The sequence below is a fragment of the Diabrotica undecimpunctata genome, chromosome 7 (assembly GCF_040954645.1).
Source record: "Diabrotica undecimpunctata isolate CICGRU chromosome 7, icDiaUnde3, whole genome shotgun sequence".
Lineage (NCBI taxonomy): Eukaryota > Metazoa > Arthropoda > Insecta > Coleoptera > Chrysomelidae > Diabrotica > Diabrotica undecimpunctata.
Window position 1 is genome coordinate 134049763 of NC_092809.1, and position 21641 is coordinate 134071403.

General features: G+C 34.7%; 1 protein-coding gene across 2 annotated transcripts in view; it reads left to right on the top strand.

The window, feature by feature from the left end:
- LOC140445871 (uncharacterized) overlaps positions 1–21286 on the top strand; it is an 83646-nt gene extending 62360 nt beyond the window's left edge. For both annotated transcript variants that reach the window (XM_072538273.1, XM_072538274.1), the window contains exons 2-4: positions 13946–14176; positions 18345–18670; positions 18971–21286. In XM_072538273.1, the coding sequence (XP_072394374.1) occupies positions 13947–14176; positions 18345–18670; positions 18971–19440 (1026 nt within the window). In that variant the 5' untranslated portion in view covers position 13946 and the 3' untranslated portion in view covers positions 19441–21286. The remainder of the gene's footprint in view (positions 1–13945; positions 14177–18344; positions 18671–18970) is intronic.
- The last annotated feature ends 355 nt before the right edge of the window (positions 21287–21641 follow it).

Consider the following 21641-nt stretch of genomic DNA (forward strand, 5'->3'; position numbering starts at 1 on the left):
ATAGTCAGGGAAGAAGATCCTTGATCAATGCTCTTTGCGGATGAATTTGTGTTAGTGGAGAAAAGCAAGAAAATAAAAAAATGTTGAAGGGTTGGAAATGAGAAGTTGGACGGTTGGAGAAGGGCTTTAGAGAGGGGAGAACTTAAGGTTTTGTCAACTTATACTAGAAATAGTAAGGAAGGGAGATCCTTGGTCAATGGTCTCTACGGATGAATTCGTGTTACTGGAGGAGAGCAAAGAAATGTTGAAGAAGAAGTTAGAGGGTTTAAGAAGGGCTCTTGAAGAGGGAGAATTTAAGGTTGGCAGGTCGAAAACAGAATGTATGTAGTTGGGAGGAACAGGAATGAGTATGGATATGAGATACACGAAAAACTAGGATGAGTAGGAGAATTTAAATACTTTGGCACCTTCATAACGGAAAACCGGACATTAGATCAAGAAATTGGCCTTAGGAAACAGAATGGTGGGTTTAGCTGAAAGCGAATGAACTACGATCAAAAAATCGTGGAAGGGCTGAAAGGAAAGATATATAAGAACGTAAAAATAAGAACCATATGGGACGAAGGATAAAGCGTTAGAAGTTTAGGGAAAAAGAGGTGGAGGAAACCTAGGAGAAGATAGAAAGGCTATGTGAGAGAGTACTTGAGAGGTATAAGAATACTAAGGTTTAAATGAAGAAGGACAAACTGAATGGAGACGAAGAGTAAGGAATAGCGACCCCTAAAAAGGAAAAAAATCTGATGAAGAAGAGATCATAAAACTGCATCACACAATTCAGAAAGATCAAGAGATACTCTACATCATCAAAAACTAAGAAACTTGAGTATCGCGGACATATTTTGAGATGATTTAGGCATTTACTGTTACAAAACATAATGAAAGTTAAAACCACAGTTAGAAGTAGTCAAGAAAGAAGAACTTCCAAGCAGAAAAACTTAAGAGAAAGTTTGGGCTTACATTAAACCACTTATTCAAGGGAGCAGCAAATAAAATCAATATTGTCACATTGATCTTAAAGCTCTGTCGAGAATATGGAACCAAAAGAAGAAGTGGCTTTTTGCGAGATTGTTTTACTTTTAAGGTATTGCAGGGTATGTGTTTAGGTTTTGGTGTATGCCTACACTATTTTTAATAAGCAAACAAATAGAAATCTAGACTCAGCAACGGTAGACATAAACAAACTCTAACTGTATTAACAGAATAACCTTAAATATGGTTTACTTGGAATCAGCGAATGGAAAGAATAACTGAAAGCGGTGATTACCTTCATGGCAGCAAGAAGCTCACATAAAAATGTGGGATTAAAAACTATACATATTATACTGTATAAAGGTAAAGAAAAAAAAGCTGAATACTTAAATTAAACAAGGTACAAAGACTGGCTTACTTTGAAATTACAAGACCTCTGAGGAGCAGAATAACAGCAGTTTATAGAATGCGGGAAACCTTAGCACTGAGTGATTGAGGTAGAAATATCATAAATAAAATTAGCGATACAATGTGGATGATGATTTCTATCGATACAGTACTTAGATGCAGGACTAGAAGATATTTTCAGGTGAATATCTCCCCAGATATATCTTCCAGAGAAAACACACAATCCAAGCTGCAGAGTTATATTTAGGGAAATACGGATCTAAATCTGCAGAAGAGTCGGGCGCAGAAAATACAATAGTGGCGTAAATGTAAATATTTCTATTCCACTAGGAGAATACACCTATGCATGCCACGCATAGATTTTTTCATGAGGGTTTTTCATCATAATTATCATGAGGGTTTTTGATCTTAAGGGGAGATTATAAGGGTTCGAGCAACATAATCCATAAAGATGCCCACATATATTTGTTCTGAAGTTATTTTCTTGTGACATTTTAAAGTAATTACTAATTAATTAGTGGAAATTGAAACGTCAATAAACTTTCCTTAATCTTTAATTGTGGCTTATTCCCATTTAGATAGTAATCACATATATTATGTCTGTGAAGCAAAATTTTCAACTCTAAACACTAAATATCATCAGAAACGGATCCAAGTTTACACAACCCGTAGAAGGGGGTAGAAATAGGGTTATTTACTACCAAACTGTTTATATCCGTCGAAAATAATCCTACAATATTTTAATCACGACTGCTAAAAATACATTTGTATGATCAAAAAGTTAGCCAAAATATGTATTATCTTTAATAGACGAGCTACATTGAAATCTCTGAAGTCTACAACTTATGAATCTCTTATAGTAGACTAAAGTGCCATAATATCGGATAGTTGCCTGTTATCGGATAGTTCTGTTTTAAAGAAACCTATAATCTGAAACCTATGTCTAGTTTAGCATGGAGCTAAACCCAGGTCGCCGAATAATATTTTAACGTCTCTGGTAAGACATAGAGGGCGCTAGAGTAAGTTATCCGAATTTTTTCATTCGAGTTTTTACATGTGCTAGTCGTAAAGGCAATTTTTACACATTCAGGTAAGTTTTAAATTTGACTATGTAGTTTAAGTAAGTCTATAATATGTCTACTTTAATTAAGTGCATGTGGATAGTGGATTACTAAGGTTTTTTTAATCCATAAAGATAACCTTCACAACAAGTGTAAATTTGAATAATATCAGATGGTCGCACTGTCTTAATATCAGATATCCGATATTAGGACAAAATATTTCTTAATTGTTTTTATATAGAATATCTACTATCATTACATTTCTACGTAGTTAAGGTTGTGTTAACAATTATATTTTAATGATTTCGTCGACAAAAAGAAAGAATTATGCTATAATTTTTGCACTGTCTGCTTATTTTATCTCATTTCTTACTCTTTTTTTTTAATTTCAGAAATAAAATGTCATCGAAATCCAAACAAAAACAAAAGAAATAAGATAGTAAATCCATGCTTGCAGCTGTTACTGCAGTTAAAAACAAAGAAATGGGGTACTTGCGAGCTTCAAAAACTTTTAAAGTGCCCAAGAGCACGTTGGAAGACTACGTAAAAAATAAAATAAAGTCACTTGAAGAACTTTTACTGATTGCGATCTTCTGATGTTCGAAGATTAGCCTTTCAATTAGCTATTCGGAACAATTTAAAACATCCGTTTTCAACTAATCAGAAAAAAGGAGGTTACAAATGGTTGCGTTCATTTTTAAAGAGGCATCCTGATCTAACGTTTAGGAGACCACAGGGTTTATCAACTGCCAGAATTAAAGGATTTACAGAAGAAAACGTAAATAATTTTTTTGAAATTATGGAACCTGCGAAGGAGAAGGTGAAATTTAATCCCTGTCGAATCTATAATGTAGATGAGATAGGTATAACGTCTATACAATCAAAGCATACCAAAATAATGCCTTAACAGGTAAAAAGCAGGTAGGAGCCGTTACTTCTGCAGAAAGAGGATCACTAGTGACTGTGGTTACCTGTATGAATGCGGCTGGTGGTTTTGTGTCCCCTATGGTCATATTTCCCCGAAAAAATATGAAGGCAGAATTGCTCAACGGCGCTCCACCAAGGACAATAGCTGCCTGCCACGTATCTGGCTGGATACAGAGTCACATTTTCACCAATTGGTTACATTTTTATAGCCACGTTAAACCAAGTGAAGCTGATCCAGTTGTATTAATATTGGATGGTCACAACACGACTTTGCCATTCACTATCAAGCGGATGGTGACTGAGTTCCAGTTCCAAATCTACCAGAGGCTGAACAAGAAAACCAAGTAACTCCTCCGAAGCATGTAACTCCTCCAAGAAGTATTGATGCGACCAAATATGTGGAAGATTTATCATGTAAGAACATTTCTAATAATAGAGATTCAACAGTGCGGCCACAAGATATTAGCCCTTTACCCACCACTTCATTTTGCAAGTCTAGTATTAAAGAAAGTCAAGAAAATGATCTGCTGCCTTGATTACAGGTACACCATACAAAGATGCCTTAGAAAGTAGTTTGTCAGAACAGAAGAGAAATAAAAGTATTTCAAAGGGAATTCCGAAATTAAAAATAGACAAATGTAATCCTTTTAAGAAAACAAACAAAAATGAAGGAAAATCCATTGCTAAGAAGACAATGACAACCAAGGTTAAAAAGAAAAGTGCTAAGAAAGAGGAAGCTTTTAGTTCATCTGAAGAAGATGAAGAATTCATTTTAGATGATGATTCTGACATGGAGTGTGACATTGGGGAAGAGGAAGCCGAACGTATGTTTTGTACTGGACTCTTCTCTGAAGATACCTTGGGCGAACAATGAATTTAGTGCTCCAAGTGTTTTAAGAGGGCTCACACCTACTGCACCAATGTAGACAAAAAAGACACATATATTTGTGATTTCTGTCTCGATGGCTAATTTTATCCTGGTATCCTAATATCCGGTATTAGGAACATTTTTTTTGTCAGTCTAAATTTACCGTGTTTTATAAAATTTAAATTTTATTTGTTACTTCATATAAATGATTTATTTTCGTTCAATAAATGATTCTCTATAGTCTATTACTTGTTTTGCTCTAAAATATTCATAAATTAATTGACGTATTAAAACTAATATTAGGGTTCAAAAAACATATCCGATATTAGGGCACTTGTAACTACTATATATAGTACTACTATATATATGTAATTGCAAACGGCGACCTAAGCAATGGACCAAACACAATAAAGTAATTTTTTTATGGGTGCTGGGACATAAATGAGATGCTCCTAATGATATTGCTTAGCTCTTGCTAAATAAGGAGCTAATATTTTTTAGCAAAGCTGATCCATTTTGCGGTATACCAACATAGTCATAGCGAAGGATGTCCGAAAATTGGAAGAGATAATTAGTGTATTCTATTCCAGACAAAATGCGAGTAACTACAAGTCGAAGTGTAAAAAACTCCGTTGACCTTTTTGATATTTAAAATCTATTTTTTGGCTTCGCTAAATTATTTATCAAGCAACAGTTGTAGATCCGTTTTTGTATCAGCTAGCAAAAAAAAAAACATGATTTTATAATAAAAGCGTAAATTTTATAAGTAGAACATTTAAAAAATCCTAAATACACTAGAACTGAAACCAAATTACCTACAACCTGCCAAGATATGTTACAGGAGTACAACTTATATCTTACTATTACTTAATTAATTTTAAATATTTTTGAATCGAAGGAGCTTTGCTTTCTTTAACATATTTTCATTGGCAACACATTTCACCTTTCCAGTAAAAATATTTTTAAATCTTTATAGCCAAGTCCAAACCTGTACTCTGAAGTACTTCTATAAACTGTTATTTTAGGTTTGTGGTACACGATAGTACGACTTGGTTGGCTTTTTCTTCAGTGTCGGATAAAAGATATTAAAACAGGTTTTAAGTTTAAACCAGAGAGAAACCGTTAAATAATTAAATCAATTTAGCTCTTAAAACATATTATTTTGTCAACAGTTTCCGTTTTTGTTTACTTTTTTTTTATTATAAATTAATTCATTGGATTCGAAACTTTTAGTTTAGTCTAGTTAGTGACCTCGATGTTAGTTTTTATTAATTCTGAAGGTAATGACATTGATTGGCTAGTTTGTTATTTCTAAATATAACAACCGCCTTCCTTAAGATTTTCGATATTTTTGAAAAGGGAGATTTTTTTAGATATGATCCACCTTCCTTTTTAACGTTCGGGTAGTGACGCTATAGTTTCTTACAAGTTTAGTTGTCCCTGTGTCATAGGCCAGCTAGGTCAAAAAATAGAAATAGAAATAGATGTTTTATTTTGTACGAATTTAGTATAGGTAAATATATTAAGACATTTTAGTAAAAAAATAATTTAAACTTTATTAAACTAAACAGTTTCGTCAGTTTTGTCAAAGTGAAGATTTAATAATAACTAATACATTCTTTAAATTACCCTCAAGGCTACTGTATACGTGGACGTCACCTCAACACACTCAAGAAAAAGTAATCAGAAACCAAATAGATTACATAATGGTGACAATACGGTAATGCCGTGAAATCTACTAAAACTTATCCTGGAGCTGATATCGGTTCGGATCATAATCCAGTAGTACCTGTGATAGAAGCTAGACCAAAGAAAATAAGAAAAACCATCATCCCAGCGTTAGACTTAAGCCAGCTAAAAAGTGAACTCCTAAGACAAAAAATGCAAGAAGAAATAAACACCAGCCTCAGAATAGCAGAAAGTCAAATCCGCAGAACATACAACATAGATGAAAAACTTAAGTATATAATATAAAGTATACAATAAGAACTACGGGAAAGACACACCTAACCAGATCTGCAAAGAAACACAAGGTATGGATGACACCAGGCATACTAGAACTAATGGATGAAAGACGTAAAATGAAGAATAATGCACAAAAATACAGAGAGGTTGATAAGAAAAAACAAGCAAAGAATAAAGAAGGCCAAAGAATTATGGAATGAAGAACAATGTGTAGAAATGGAAAACTATGAAAGAAAATATGACACATTCAATGTACATAAAAAAGTAAAAGAAATTACAGGAACTCAAAGAAGACATCAAATAAGTTTGCTTAAGAACAAAGACGGAAAGATTATTATAGATTTAACAGAGAAAATTAATAGATGGAGTGAATACATAAGAGAATTGTTTGAGGACAACAGAAATAACATTGTTTAGGTAAATGGTGAAACGGGACCTGAAATCCTAAAATGTGAAGTAGAAGTGGCACTTAAAAATGCCAAAACTGGAAAGTCAAATGGACCTGATGAGGTTCCTACTGAATTGCTAAAGCTACTGAATGATGACTCAGTAGGTATAATATTACATTTATTTAACACAATATACAAAACTGGTATTATACCTCAAGAATGGCTGTTGTCTACATTCGTTACACTGCCAAAGAAATCTAATGCAAAAGAATGTTCAGAACATCAAACAATATCTTTAATGAGCCATCTACTAAAGATATTTCTAAAAGTCATCCACAACCGAGTTTATCAAAAGTTGGATTCAGATATTAGTGATACACAGATGGGGTTCAGAAAGGGACTAGGTACTCGAGAAGCTCTCTTCGGTTTGAATGTTCTTACACAGAGATGCCTAGACGTTAATAAGGAAGTTCGTGCATGTTTTATCGATTTTGAAAAAGCGTTTGACAGAGTACGCCATGATAAGCTAAGAGACATTCTTGAAAGGAAGGACATAGATAATAAAGATCTGCGAATAATTCTCAATCTATATTGGAATCAGAAAGCTAACATCAAAATAGAAAATGAGATATCACAAGCAATAGAAATACGTTAAGGAGTACGACAGGGATGCATTTTGTCACCACTGCTATTTAATGTTTATAGTGAAAGCATCTGCCAGGAAACCCTTTTGCAAGCAAGCGAAGGAATCGTAATCAATGGAGAGGTTGTAAATAATATTCGATACGCAGACGACACTGTACTAGTTGCAAGAACAGTAGAAGAATTACAACGATTACTTACAAATATAAATATTGCCTGCAACAATTATGGCATAAGTATCAATATCAAAAAAACCAAGTATATGGTCTTCAGTAAGAACATGACACAACCAACACATATTAGTATAAACGGCATTCAAATTGAAAAAGTATCAAGTTACAAATACTTGGGGACTCCAATAAACGAAACTGGAGACCAAAACAATGAAATAAAAAGACGTATCGAAATTGCCAGGGCCACCTTCATAAAGATGAGAAAATTCTTCTGCAACAGAGATATAAGCATCCTTCTACGATTAAGAATGCTAAGGTGCTACGTATTTAACATGCTATTATACGGTGTAAAGGCCTGGACTATCAAACAGAACAATATAGAAAATATTGAAAGTTTCGAGATGTGGTGCTACCGTCGAATGCTGTAGATAAGTTGTTTTGAAAGAGTCACAAACTTTGAAGTAATGCAAAGGATAGGAAAAGACCCAGAAATTTTGTCAACGATCAAACGAAGAAAACTCGAATATTTGGGTCACCTGATGAGAGGACATAAATACGCATTACTTCAAAATATAATGCAAGGAAAAATAGAAGGAAACCAGAATCCAGACCGTAGAAGAATGTCATGGTTGCGTAATTTGAGAAAGTGGTTTGGCTGTACTACTAATGAACTCTTTAGGTCAGCTGTAAACAAGGTCAGGATAGCCTTGATGATTTCCAATCTCCGATAGGAGTGGCACAACAACAAGAAGAAGAAGAAACTAACCAGAACAATGATTTGAATAGTTATTAAAAAAAAATGTCATGTGTATTAATTTTTACTTATAAAATAAAAATAAACAAACGTATCACAATAAACATAGGTACTTAAAAAAATGTTAAATGAACATAAATGCAACAAATAGCTACAAAAAGCAAAATGATATACTTTTATTGTGGTTCTCTACAGTTCTGACATACACCTGTGATGTGCTCCAAACTGTCTAAACACATAAATGCATTGCATTTGTAGCAGGAAAAACGAGTTTTTCTATTCTTTCTCCAGCCGCAGTAGATGCACCTTCCAGCAGGTAATGACATTTCTTGATTTTCCAGTGCATCACTTCGAGTTACTTCCATAAGTCTCAGCTTCAGCGTCCTCGGAAGATTGCTAAGAGCTGCTCTTCTTTTCAAATGTGGATGAACCAATGCATTTGCCAAATCTTTTAGCTTTTTCTTAGCGTTCCAGTTGTAGCTATTTTGTACTTCCGAAGCAATTTTTCCACCAGTGGAACTGATGTAAACCAGTTATCCATTGTCAATGCCATCGTGAACCAGAAATATGTTTGCACAATCTTAAAACCACATCACTAGGTTTGTTAGAAAATTTATATGGGCAATAGGGTTGGGATCCGACGTAGACTTCCATTTTTGATGTGTAAAATACTTTTGAATCACAAACTGCCACCATCTTGAGTCAGTATTTATTAGGTTTTGAGCAGGGAGCATCTTATCAATGGTAACAAATGCTGAATGATTTCTAATCTTTTTGACAATTTTTACGAATTGGTTAAACACCACACGAATGGGAGCTAGCTTGTCAATTTTTGATCGGTCTGCACGTGTTTCCTTATCATCAAACGAAATGCAACGAAAAAGAAATCGGAACATTTGTAGAGCCATCGTAAGATAAAAAATTTCTATACCATAACCATCTCTCCTCCAAACATCTTCTGCGCTGAGACGATTACAGTGACCTAGCCCAGATAAATACAAGAGTCCTATAAAAGCACGGATTTCCGTTTCATCAGTGAGATTAGCATCCACTTTCGCGAATAATTTTCTTGAATGGAGGCTATGTATTTATTTGTATTTTTCAACATGATACCAATTATCGTGTCATTTAAAAAATAATTCCAAATACCGACAGCGTTCTTTAAATTTTTAGTACTTCTTGTAGGCTCTGGTAATCGAATTACTATGTAATCCTGTCTTGTTCTAGTGGTTCTTGGCTTTGGTGGACTCTTCTTCCAGTGGGTTGTACGGTTCTTGTCTAAAACAATAAAATTTAGCATGACTTCCAGAATCCAGGGTCCACACTGAGCTGAAGGTAACTCGAGGAACATCGCTGTCCGTTTTCGTCATCCTCGAAAACGCCCAAACAATGACTTTTAACTGATTTAGAATAAAAATAACAGAAAACTTCCGTAGTCAAGGTCTTCTATGGGCCCTAGGTAGCTCGAGGATCATCGCCGTCATAATATTTGTGTTCAGCGTCCTCGAAAACCTTCCAAGTAATAACTTTTGACTGATTTCGATTGAAAATAACATAAAACTCCAGGAAACGAGGTCCACTCTTGGCACGAGGTAGTTCAAGTACCTTCGTCGTTATCATATTCATATTCAGCGACCTCGAAAAACCTCAAGTAACAAAATTTAACTCATTTCTGTCGATAATTTCTTAGTTGTAAATTTTTCATTTTCTATGCACCTTAGTGCATTTTTCTTGCAGAATGCAAATTTTTATTTCTTTACGATAACATTAGTACACAAAAGTTCCTGACGCTTTAAAGGAACGAATCGAATGCACCAAACTGCATCTCATGCCGTGATTTCATTTTTTTATCAGCAAATATATCAACTCCAGTCCTAGTGTTACTCTTTGGAACCAGAGTTTTAACCTTGTTTAGGCTGTAGCCTCTTTAAGCAAGTGGTACTCCTTTTTTTTGCGGAGTAATGGGGGTGTGACAAAACGTGATGATTGATGTTATATGTGGAGAAGTAGTGGACTACTAAGAAGCTGGGGTTCAGAAGGTGGCGTATATGTGTGGACGATATGTTATGAAGCGCACAAGAAGAATTATTGGTGAAGAAAGCCAAACAAGTCGCAGGAGGTACTTCAGGGGTTACCAGCCATACTATAGGAACGGCTCTTAATCAGCATTTTTGCCATGCAGTTGTTAGCTGCGATATTTAATGGGAAATGATTCTAGAATATCAAAATGCTCATCAGAAAGTTCGTGTCTATTGTTGTGTAGAAGTTTAGCTGGAGGAAACGGAACTTTTCTTTGAGGAAACCTGATGAATATTTGCCCTCGGCGATTGCAAGGCGTCTTTAATATTTGTTTTGATCGGTTATTCGAGCCTTTAATAGTTCGAAGAATATACCTTCTGCTGACGGATAGGATTCTGTCCTTAATAGGTGTTATATTTGCCAATATGTATATGGATATGTGACTGCACTGCCTTATGCAGAATCTAAGAATTTTTCTTTCAGTAGCCATGATGGCGTTGATTTGGTAGGTGTTAAGGGAGGCGCAGATGCATGCCTTGTATTTGATAATAGGTCTAATAAAGGTTTTATAGGTGTGCAATAACGTTTTACATGACGTCTTGCCCATTTTGCCGCCTAGCACTGCCAGGAGTTTAAACCTCTTTCTCACCCTGTGCAGGGTATTTTAAATGTCGGTTTTCCATAAAACTCTTAGGTACCTGAAAGACTTTCGATTCTGATTTTTTTTAAACTGTAGTGATGTTCCCTCTAAAATAGTTCTCATCCGGAAATCCGAATGGAAGTCCATTTTTCTTTTATTTTATTTTGGAAAAGATCTTTTCATTATTATGGCCTAAAAGGATTTCGGAAATCAGACATTTGATACCTGAATGCCTTTTCTATCAGCAATATGTCCTGCATAACTAAAGTGCAGTATTAAGGTAAGCGTTCATTGAGACGGAGCGGACGCGACGAACACGACGGACGAATCGGATAAAAAGATCTGTTCCATTAACTCATATGTAAATGCGTTTACTGGGAAGAAGCGACTGCATCGTGCTGACGGAAATGCGTTTCGGATTCTAAACGAGGCAACTATTTCCTCCACTCCGATGCACCCCGACCACAAATCCGACTAGTGAACGATGTCTAACTGCCGAGACGTACATTTTACGTTTCAGTTTCAAATTGATTGTAGTGTTTTGTCAAGACATTAGTATGGATGACGGTGCATTAATTGCGTTAGTTGAAAATTATGAAGAGCTGTATAACTTACAATACAAAGATTACAGATTAATATTCTCAATCAACCAGGTTAGTAAGTTCATACGAAAATATTTATTTGACAAAAATGAACTTGTTATTATAAACTTATTTATGTTTATTTATTACTATACCCTCTTATTACTTTTATTTTGTATTAAATCACTAGTCATCTGATTCGAATCCTTTTGGTTTGCCAATCCACAGCTCCTTCTGAATTAAAGTATCCTTGAATTGGTCTCGTACTTCAGCCGCATCAGCCGCATCAGAAGTTTCTTAAACCTCTCATTTTCGAAATTGAAACGTTGTCATTTTCCGTCCAGTGGCATGCATCACTCCTTAAAAAATTGTGAAGGACACAGGCAGCAAGTACCACAGAAATAACATGATCATGACATAAACTTAATTTGTGCTCGAAAATTCGAAACTTTTTAACTAATATTCCAAATGCATTTTCTGAAACATTTCGCGCTCTGCTCAATCTATAATTAAAATTTTTTTTCATTGCCGTAGCATTGATTTTTGGAATATGGCCTCATAAGATAAGTATGCAAAGGAAAGGCTTCGTCCCCAATTATTACATGAGGCAGAGCTATATTTGTACCTGGTAAATTTTTGTAGGGAGGAATATTTAACGTCTTAAGCCTTAATGCTGTACCCAGACTTGAATTTTTAAAAATGTTGCCATCAGAGTTTTTGTCAAATCCACCTACATCGATTGCAACAAATTTATAATTGGCATCCACCAATGCCAGTAAAACAATGCTAAAGTGTTTTTTATAGCAAAAGAATTGTGAGCCACTGTGTGCAGGTGCTTGAATCATTACATGTTTGCCGTCTATTGCTCCCAACAAATTTGGGAAGTTCCATTTACTGCGAAAATCTTCTTCCATTTTATTCCACATTTTCTGATCTGGTGTTGGCAAAACGACTGGCTGTAAGATGTTTCAAATAGCATAACAGGTTGAACGTATTATTTCTCGTACAGTGCGTTCTCCTACTCAAAAACTAAATGATAATGACCGAAACAAATTTCCTGTTGCTAAAAATCCGAAAAAAAATATTTTATAAGTAGTAAATAACTTTATACTATTTGTGTTTGTACAATATTAGGTTTTTTTTCAGAAAAGTTGTGCCTCGAGAGATGGAAAAGGATCCGTGATAACCATCTGAAATATCGGCGGCATCTGTTTTAAAGGATTACTTTCACAATAGATCTGAAACTTCTCATCGTAGTCAACAGGTACAGAAAGATACTTTAACAAGCTTCTTCATAAATATGACGCAGACCGTTAAAACTTTTCCTTTGAAAGACCAGGTAGAAATTAAGGGTAATCTATTTCAAATGGTGAATGCTCTGGAGACAAAAATTGCGACATTACAGGCCCTACCGAATACTTCTTCTATGGTCACGAACAATGAAACAGCATCGCGATTTACAAATTATCAGTTGCATCGCCCACAGCGCCAGGTATTGCTTACTCAAGATAAGCCCAGAAGTCATGGTATCGCACCCCAAGAAGGAGAGTGTGCGCAACTATATACTCAATAACACTGCAACAATGAACGTACTTTCATTGAGTTAAGTGCCAGTTCTGTTCAAGGTTATCCTCAAGAACAATTACCAACTAGTGCATATTAATTTGCACACACAGTCTACTCCTTGAAATAGGTGGCATTTGATTTTTTATTTTTAGATTATAAACATAGTGTTTAATACAGTTTTTAATAAAAGAAAACATACCTTAAGCAAATTGCTAGTCTTTCTTCTGGTCCAATGGCATTTCTGAATGTGCTATTTTCTCTAACTAGTATCGGTTTCAGCATTTCAAAAAGAGTCGAAAATTTTTCATGGGACATGCGGAAATATTGAAAAAATTTTAGGTCATCTCTTATCAGATCTGGAAATAATGAATGATATTCTCCAAACGTTAGTCTCTTTATACAAATATCATGGACCCAGAATCTCTTCCTCTTTTTTTTCATTCTCTGTTCTTCTTCTTCTTCAATAAATTTATAAGCAAGCAATAGCTAGAGTTTCACATTCACTTTCACTCATATCTTATTAAGATTATTATTAAGGCAAATAGATAGACACGTATTAAATAAATGTACCTACTTACTTCAGTACAATAATTAAAGTGCAAAATGTTCATCGTGCCTACGCCTCCCAAATCCGACCAAACGCACGCATGTCTTAAAACAAATGCGATTCATCCGTCGCGTTCGCCGCGTCCGCTCCGTCTCAATGAACGCTTACTTTTATATAATAATTATAATACCCACTGTAAGAACTGCACTATAAGCCAATGTATTGTTTCCCATATCCCGCTACTAGAATACATAATTATTATATAAGTCAATATCAATATATAATTCATTCGTTTTAATAATGTATAGATCTAAAAAATTTAAGTACAATTTGCAACAGTTATTATAACAGAAATATTATTCAACTTGACCCTTGATATGTATTACTTTTGAACTTTGTATTATGCTACAATCTTATAGACCTATATTTTTTTTAGAATGAGCATCGGTGTGTTCGTTCTTCCACTTCTAGTCTTCTACACACTGTTTTCCTCGACAAATGGCCACGGAAGATTGATAGAACCTCCCAGCAGAGCTTCAGCTTGGAGGTATGGTTTTGACACTCCCCACAACTACAACGACCACGAGTTATTCTGCGGAGGATTTACTAGACAATGGGTAAAAAACGAAGGAAAATGTGGAGTATGCGGTGATCCATGGGATTCCAAGTAAGTTAAAATTTTGGACTATTTATAAAAAAATGCACTTGGAACTTAAATGCTCCAAATGCTACCAGGCTAACTGTTGATATAAATTTTAATTTTGATTTTATATATATATATATATATATATATATATATATATATATATATATATATATCTTCTTCTTCTTCTTCTTCTAATGGCGCTACAACCCTTTGTGAGTCTTCTTGGCCTGCTTAACAATGTTCTTCCATTCTGCCCTGTCGGATACTTTCCTTCGCCACTGCCTGATGTTCATGGTTTTAAGATCCCTCTCTACGTCGTCTATCCATCTTTTACGGGGCCTTCCTCTTGTTCTGTTTCCTTGGGGCTTCCATCTCTGGACTACTTTTACACCTTATATATATATATATATATATATATATATATATATATATATATATATATATATATTATATATGTATATATATATTATATATATATATATATATATATATATATATATATATATATATATATATATATATATATATATATATATATTATACTCAATAACCGTATTCGGCCATTGTCCGAAATTTATATCCACAACACGTTGTAAATTTCGTTTATTTCTCACATCGCTTTTCGGATATTTTTGATGTGTAAAGAACGCGTTGTAGATATAATGCGAAGACCCACAATACGAAACTACGAAGACCGTCGGACACACACGACGATTTTTCGCGTTGTGGGCAATACAAATAACCACAAAGCTAAACTTCTAATTTTATTTAAAAGATGTAAATAAAAATACATGATGTGAATATAAAAATACAATTACCCACATAAAGAAATTTCGAACTTTATTTAAAAACCGCAAATAAAAATAAGTTTTAAGCACAAAAATTTTTAGAACCAAATTTCTTCATTTATTTTTGCATGTCAGCTATCCATGACACTTTGAATTACGTTGTTTGTTCCAGTTCGCAAGGGTATTATCTTACTACTAATATCGTTTGATTCAAACAAGAATTGCGAATCGGTTTGAAGGAGTTCATTTCTTGAAAATAATCTATCCAGTGGTCCATTCTCAGTACTGAGTTTGTACAAGCCATCATTATTAATTTCAGAAACAATCGACCTCTTTTAATATTTGTCACTCGAATCAAAATATTAGTCCCTTTTTTGTAAAGGAGCAAATCTTCTATTTGACTCACATATCATCTTTGATGCTTGAACTGTCATCATTTTATGTGATTCTTCTCGCTTATTCAATATTCTCCTACTTCTTTGGGTTAACTGATCAATGAATTTGCCTTCTTGTATATTGGGTGCATCTTCAGGTTATCCAGGTTATTATTGTCCAGGATTTCTAAAGATTCATTCATATATTTGTGTTGATTCTCTACATTCTCATGGCAGGGCTCTACACTGTTGCTTTCTTCTCCATCTCTTAAATAATCATCATCATGTTTGCTTTCAACCCTTCTTACCATTTTGTATTATTATTATCGTTTACCCAGGTAATCAACATATCCAGGATATCTTGATTAGCCCCTCTACAGAGCCTTGACTTTGTGTGTCTTGGTCGACCGTGAACTATTTTCAGACCAGGCCAAACTCACGGCCTTTATCACTTTGCAAGATATATGGAGCTCCTACTAGACCTCAGCCACTTCAAGTGCTGTTTTGGTTTTCAATGGTCTCAAAAACAAAAAATTAGGTAAATAATCCTGGTAGTTTAAAATAAAGTTATATGGAGCATCGGGCTCTGTTTGCATATCTATCAGGTCAACCTATAATATGATTAATATTATTTTTTCAGATCTAAAAATCATTAGCTCTTTATAGTTACCTGGCATCTACAGTTCATATATTTAGAAATTATAGGCTTGACAACGAAGCCTGCCTTTGGAAATTTTTTCCTCAGCTGGCATTAGGTTCAAATTTATAATTTCTCGGGTTATATTTGCGTATTTTTTCTTTAACTCATGCTCCATTCCTGCAAACAACAAAAAAAGTGTTTAAAGACTTTTTACAAGAACTTGAAGGACTTGACTTCACAAGAAACTGAGAGATAAAGAGAGAGAGAGAGAGAGAGAGAGAGAGAGAGAGAGAGAGGGAGAGAGAGAGAGAGAAACGGAAGTATGTACCTACCTTTTTCTCTTTTATATCCTATATTAATGTGGGCTGTATGCACAATATCAAATAATTGCTCTCAACGAACAAAAAAATTGATTTCCTCTTCGTTATTGTGTCTTTTGGCAATCAAATGTTCATTTTCGACAATGTTTAATAATTCATATCGATTGAGTCTTCGATATTGTTAAGATAATAGTCCTTTGCCGAGTCTTCGCAATTCTTGTGCTTCTTTAACCTCATAAATTATTTTTGTATAGTTGCCTTCAAAAAGTAGTGTAGACCTAAAACTTGATTCCTCGTAAAGTTCATTCAAACCATCCTCTAATTGCTTTTTAACGTTTTTGATTGATTCACCGATTGTAATAGAAATTATCAGAAACTACACTGAATAAAACTCGTGTCACCGGCAATTCTGCGATTTCTGTATTTCCCTGTATTTATATTGGCCATTAAGCGAAATTTGTCTTGTGTTTCCGAGGGCCTTCGTAGTTTCGCATTGTGGGTCATTCTAATTTATCCACAACGCGTTCTGTGCACGTCAAAATACCCGAAACGCGATGTGAGAAATAAACGAAATTCACAACATGTTGTATATTGTTATGATTGTTTATTTTGACTTTAATCTTAGTTTATTGAGCCAATAAAAAAATATAACTTATTTGTTATCAAAAGTAAAATAAACTCCTTATATTACCTGTGTTCGATGGATTCAAAGATTTTCTAGTTGTCTTTTATCGGGATAGAGAAGAAGGATAAGAATAAAAAAAAATATTATATTAACAAAAATTTAGGTTTCTTTATTTTATATGAACGAATAAAACAATTATCAAATTCTGTCGTTATCTTGTCAATCAGCATACAAGAAAATAAATCAAATTTTTATAATAATAAGATTTTAAATCTACATACATTTATATTAAGTGAAAACCAATTTTACTTAAATTTTTCTTTACTTGAAACAAAGAAAACAACAAAACTTTAAACTTTTGATTAGCCTAACAAAACCTCAGTTCTTAAATTTGAATGCTAATGACCATGATGTCAAACCGATCCTTCACAGATATAAAATTCAATTGTACAAAACACTTACAGCTTATTTTCTTATTGAGTTGTATGTTGGAACATACCCAGAAAAATCCAGTCTCCTCAACGATGTGATCTCTCTTTTTTGGCACCTAGACTATTTCCTAACGTCTCTGCAAACCTGCTGCACTAACCAAAAACACCTGATGCACTTCTCCAAAAACTCAACTACTTATTAATGACACAAGGACCTCCTTTTGTCAACTTGATGCCGTAAAACTACTTTCACAAATCTTCACAAAATGCCAACGGTAGATACAAGGACCTCTTTCAATCTACTTGCTAGCTCCTTCTGCAAAACTATTCAATTCTTTTCACAATGCCCGTATCCAACTCACGAACCACACCCTATCTTGAGACAAACGACTGTTTCCTTCGATGACCAAATTATAACTGACTTCTCCGGTTCTCATGATCGGCTCACAAATTCCCATTTAAAAACGACCGTCCAATTAAAAGCTCAAATTGTGTTTACCATGATTTTGGAAAAGCCTAATTTCGGTTTCAGAGAAAAACTAAATAGCTTACTTTAAAATTGGTTTTGTCAATACACAATTTATACATATTTCAAAAGATTAGAATATGGTCATTTAATACTCGACTATACAAACAATGAAAAGATTAACTTACAGGTAAAATGTCTTCTAATTCTAAACAAAGGTTTTTTGATAATTTTGTTTGAAACGGAAAAAGGTCGTTTGCCAAACAAATTTCTATTCTTATCTACACTAAATCTTATCTTAAATTACTATATACATTTTTGTTTATATTGATATCTTAAAATTTTATTTCGATGGATTTTTTTATTTATTTTTCTTTGGTTGGGAAAGAAGAAACATAACAATATATATATTCTATTCTATTCTATTCTATTCTATTCTATTCTATTCTATTCTACACTGTCCTATTCTATTCTATTCTATTCTATTTGACTGTGTATTCTTTTGTGTTTATTCCTTTTTTGATATAATATTTAACATTTTGTAGACTACCACGTGCACATGAATTAGGAGGCACCTACGGAAAAGGTGTCATTGTACGAAAATATTCGCCAGGCAGTAAAATAACCATAAGAGTAGAAATTACTGCGAACCATTGGGGGTACTTTGAATTTTCCATTTGTCCAAACTACAAGACGCCAACACAAGAATGCCTGGATCAAAATATATTGACTCTTGTACGACCGCAGGAAAACGTTGAACATAAAGGAGTTAGATACTTTCCAAAAGAAGGAAATAAGGTGTATGAAATGAAGTATAGATTGCCAAAGAAGTCATGCGAGCATTGCGTTTTGCAGTGGAGGTATATTGCAGGTTAGTAATTTTATCAGAAATACGCTCTAAAAGTTTGTAATGAATCGCTAGGTAGACACGAAGGGCATTTTTAAACTTTTAGACATGAAATTCTCCTGCTACCGGGTTGTGCAATTAAGCTGACACATGTTTCATACATCCAGCACGCTGGGTAGTACTTATTGATAAGACGTGTTGGATTTGGTCTGTACCAAGAAAATCCTTTAAGAACTGTTTTCAGAATAAATATTTTGTAGTATGTCTAAAACTTTAAGAGTAATTATTTAGATATGTTTATGTAATTATTGTTAACATTTGTAGGTAATAACTGGGGAGTGTGCACCAACGGTACAGGAGCTGTAGGATGTGGACCACAAGAAGAGTTTCGGGCATGTGCCGATATCACAATCGCAGGCAAAGCAGAAGAACCATCGGTACCAGAAATTGAAGAACCGTCGACCACTACAACTCAAGCAACCCCGTCTAGTACCATCTTGGTTCCAACACTACCAACACCAGAAGAATCATACAACCCATTGTCAGCTTTACTTATTTCCTTCGTTTCTTTTTTAGTAGCATTTTCGATTTTGTTCCTTATTTATTTACATTTCTACCACATTGGTAGTCAAATTAAGAACTGGATTAAGAGACCAAAGGAAAAGGCCATTTTGACTGAGATTCCTCAAGCTCCTCGTCCTCCTCCAAGAACTAAACGAACAACTAGTCCTACTAGGAGGGTCAGTACTGACGGTATGCAAGAGATAGACCTAAGAAGTGAGAGCTTAGCATAGCAATGAATTAGTTTGAAATAATTGGATGTTTATGTTTGTTTTATATTTTAAGATCAAGAGAGTCAAATAGAAATCTTTAGTTCATATATATTTTACATATAATTTTAATATTAGATCAATTTCTTATTCATTAATAATTTCGGTCGAATATATAACTTCGTACCATAAATATTGGTTTTTGGGTGTAATAAATTGATGACTGGGTTCATCAAGATATAGGCAGCTTTATATAAGGTAGATCTAAATGCAGGGTTCTGAGAGACAAAAAATTGATATTTGCCAATACGAAGATTCAAGAAATCTAAAATTAGCGTTTCATGGATTCTTTTGATTCTGCATTACAGACCTTGATAAATTTAAAACGATAATCAGACTGAAAGTAGGTTAAGGATGCGAGAGATGACAAGAAGTATGACAGAACATTGAAAAAGAAGTCAAAAACCTTTGAAAGAAACCGATCAACGAAAACAAGATATGGATGTCCATATACAACGATGAACTTTATGTATGATGACGAAGTGTTTTTAGAAAACATCTTTTTCAGAATTTACTGGGCTCCAGAGCCTCCAGAGTGAGGATCGATGATTTCTGAAAAGAGCCTCAGATATTCAAATGTAGGACAGAAGACTCACGAAATAGATGAAATAATGAAATGTGAATTGCTACAATATTGGAAATTTCAAAACCCAATTTTAACTGTATCATTATCATCTTGGTGCTACAGCCCTTAGAGGGCCTCGACCTTCTCAAGCTTTCTATGCCATTCTATTCTGTCCCTCGCTTGCATTTTCCAGTTGCCGACTCCGATCTTCTCGGCATCATGTGTTACCCCGTCCATCCACCTCAGCTTTGGTCTACCCCGTCTTCTCATTCCCACGGGTTGCGCTGTTAGAATCTTTTTTATCATGTTTGACTCAGGGGCCCGGGCTACATGTCCTGCCCACTGCAGGCGGTTTCGCTTAATTATAGTGGTAATATCTTTACCACCAAACGTATGCTTGTAGATATTCTGCAGTTCAAAGTTATATCTACGCCTCCATATTCCGTTCTCACAGACTGCTCCGAATATCTTGCGTAGCACATTTCTTTCAAAAATGGATAGAGCGGATTCATCTGTTTTCGTTAGCGTCCATGCCTCTGATCCATATGTGAGAACGGGGACTATCAGTGTTCTATAAAGCCTTATACGAGTTTTTTGTGACAGACGTTTGTTAGCTAAGTACTTTGATAGACCATGATAACACCTGTTTGCAATTATTATTCGCCTTTTTATTTCCTCAGATGTGTTATTATTGGGGTTAACCGATGTCCCTAGATATATGAACTCTTTGACTGCTTCGAAGTTTTGGTCATTGATGTTTAAATTTGTGTCAACATTTCCAGCTCTTGTGTTTGCGTTAGTCGCCATGAATTTGGTTTTATTTTGATTTATCTGTAACCCCATTCGTTCTGCTGCTGCTACTAGCTCGGTTAGAATTTCCGCAGTTCTCGCCCTAGTTCTTGTTATAATGTCCACGTCGTCTGCATCTGCTAGAATTTGGACTGATCTATTAAATATTGTTCCCCTGCTATCTAAATTAGCGTCTCGTACAACTTTTTCTAAGGCGACATTAAAAAGCTGACACGCCAGCGCATCTCCCTGCCTTAACCCCCTATGTATTTGAAATGGGGTTGACGAGTCGTTTTGAATTTTTACTGCTGATAGCATCTTCGCCATTGTCACTTTTATCAAACATATGAGTTTTTTTGGAATCCCTAACTCATTCATAGCGTTGTAAAGACTTGGTCTTAAGACACTGTCATATGCCGCTTTAAAATCGACAAAAATATGATACATATCTATGTTAAACTCTTGCGCTTTTTCGAGGATCTGTCGTAGTGTAAAGATCTAGTTAATGGTTGAACGTCCACGCCTGAATCCCGCCTGATATTCTCCTAGAAACGTTTCGATATAAGGCTTCAATCTCTCGTGCAAAATGTTTGACAATATCTTGTATGCTGTATTTAGGAGAGTTATTCCGCGGTAATTATTGCATTCCAGTTGGTTTCCCTTTTTGTGTAACGGGCAAATTAAACCTAAGCTCCATTCTTCAGGCATTTGCTCCTCAGACCAAATTCTACAAACAATTTCTCGCATCACCTTGGTGAGCTGCTCTCCACCGTGCTTAAATAACTCTGCTGGGATGCCATCGCTACCTGGC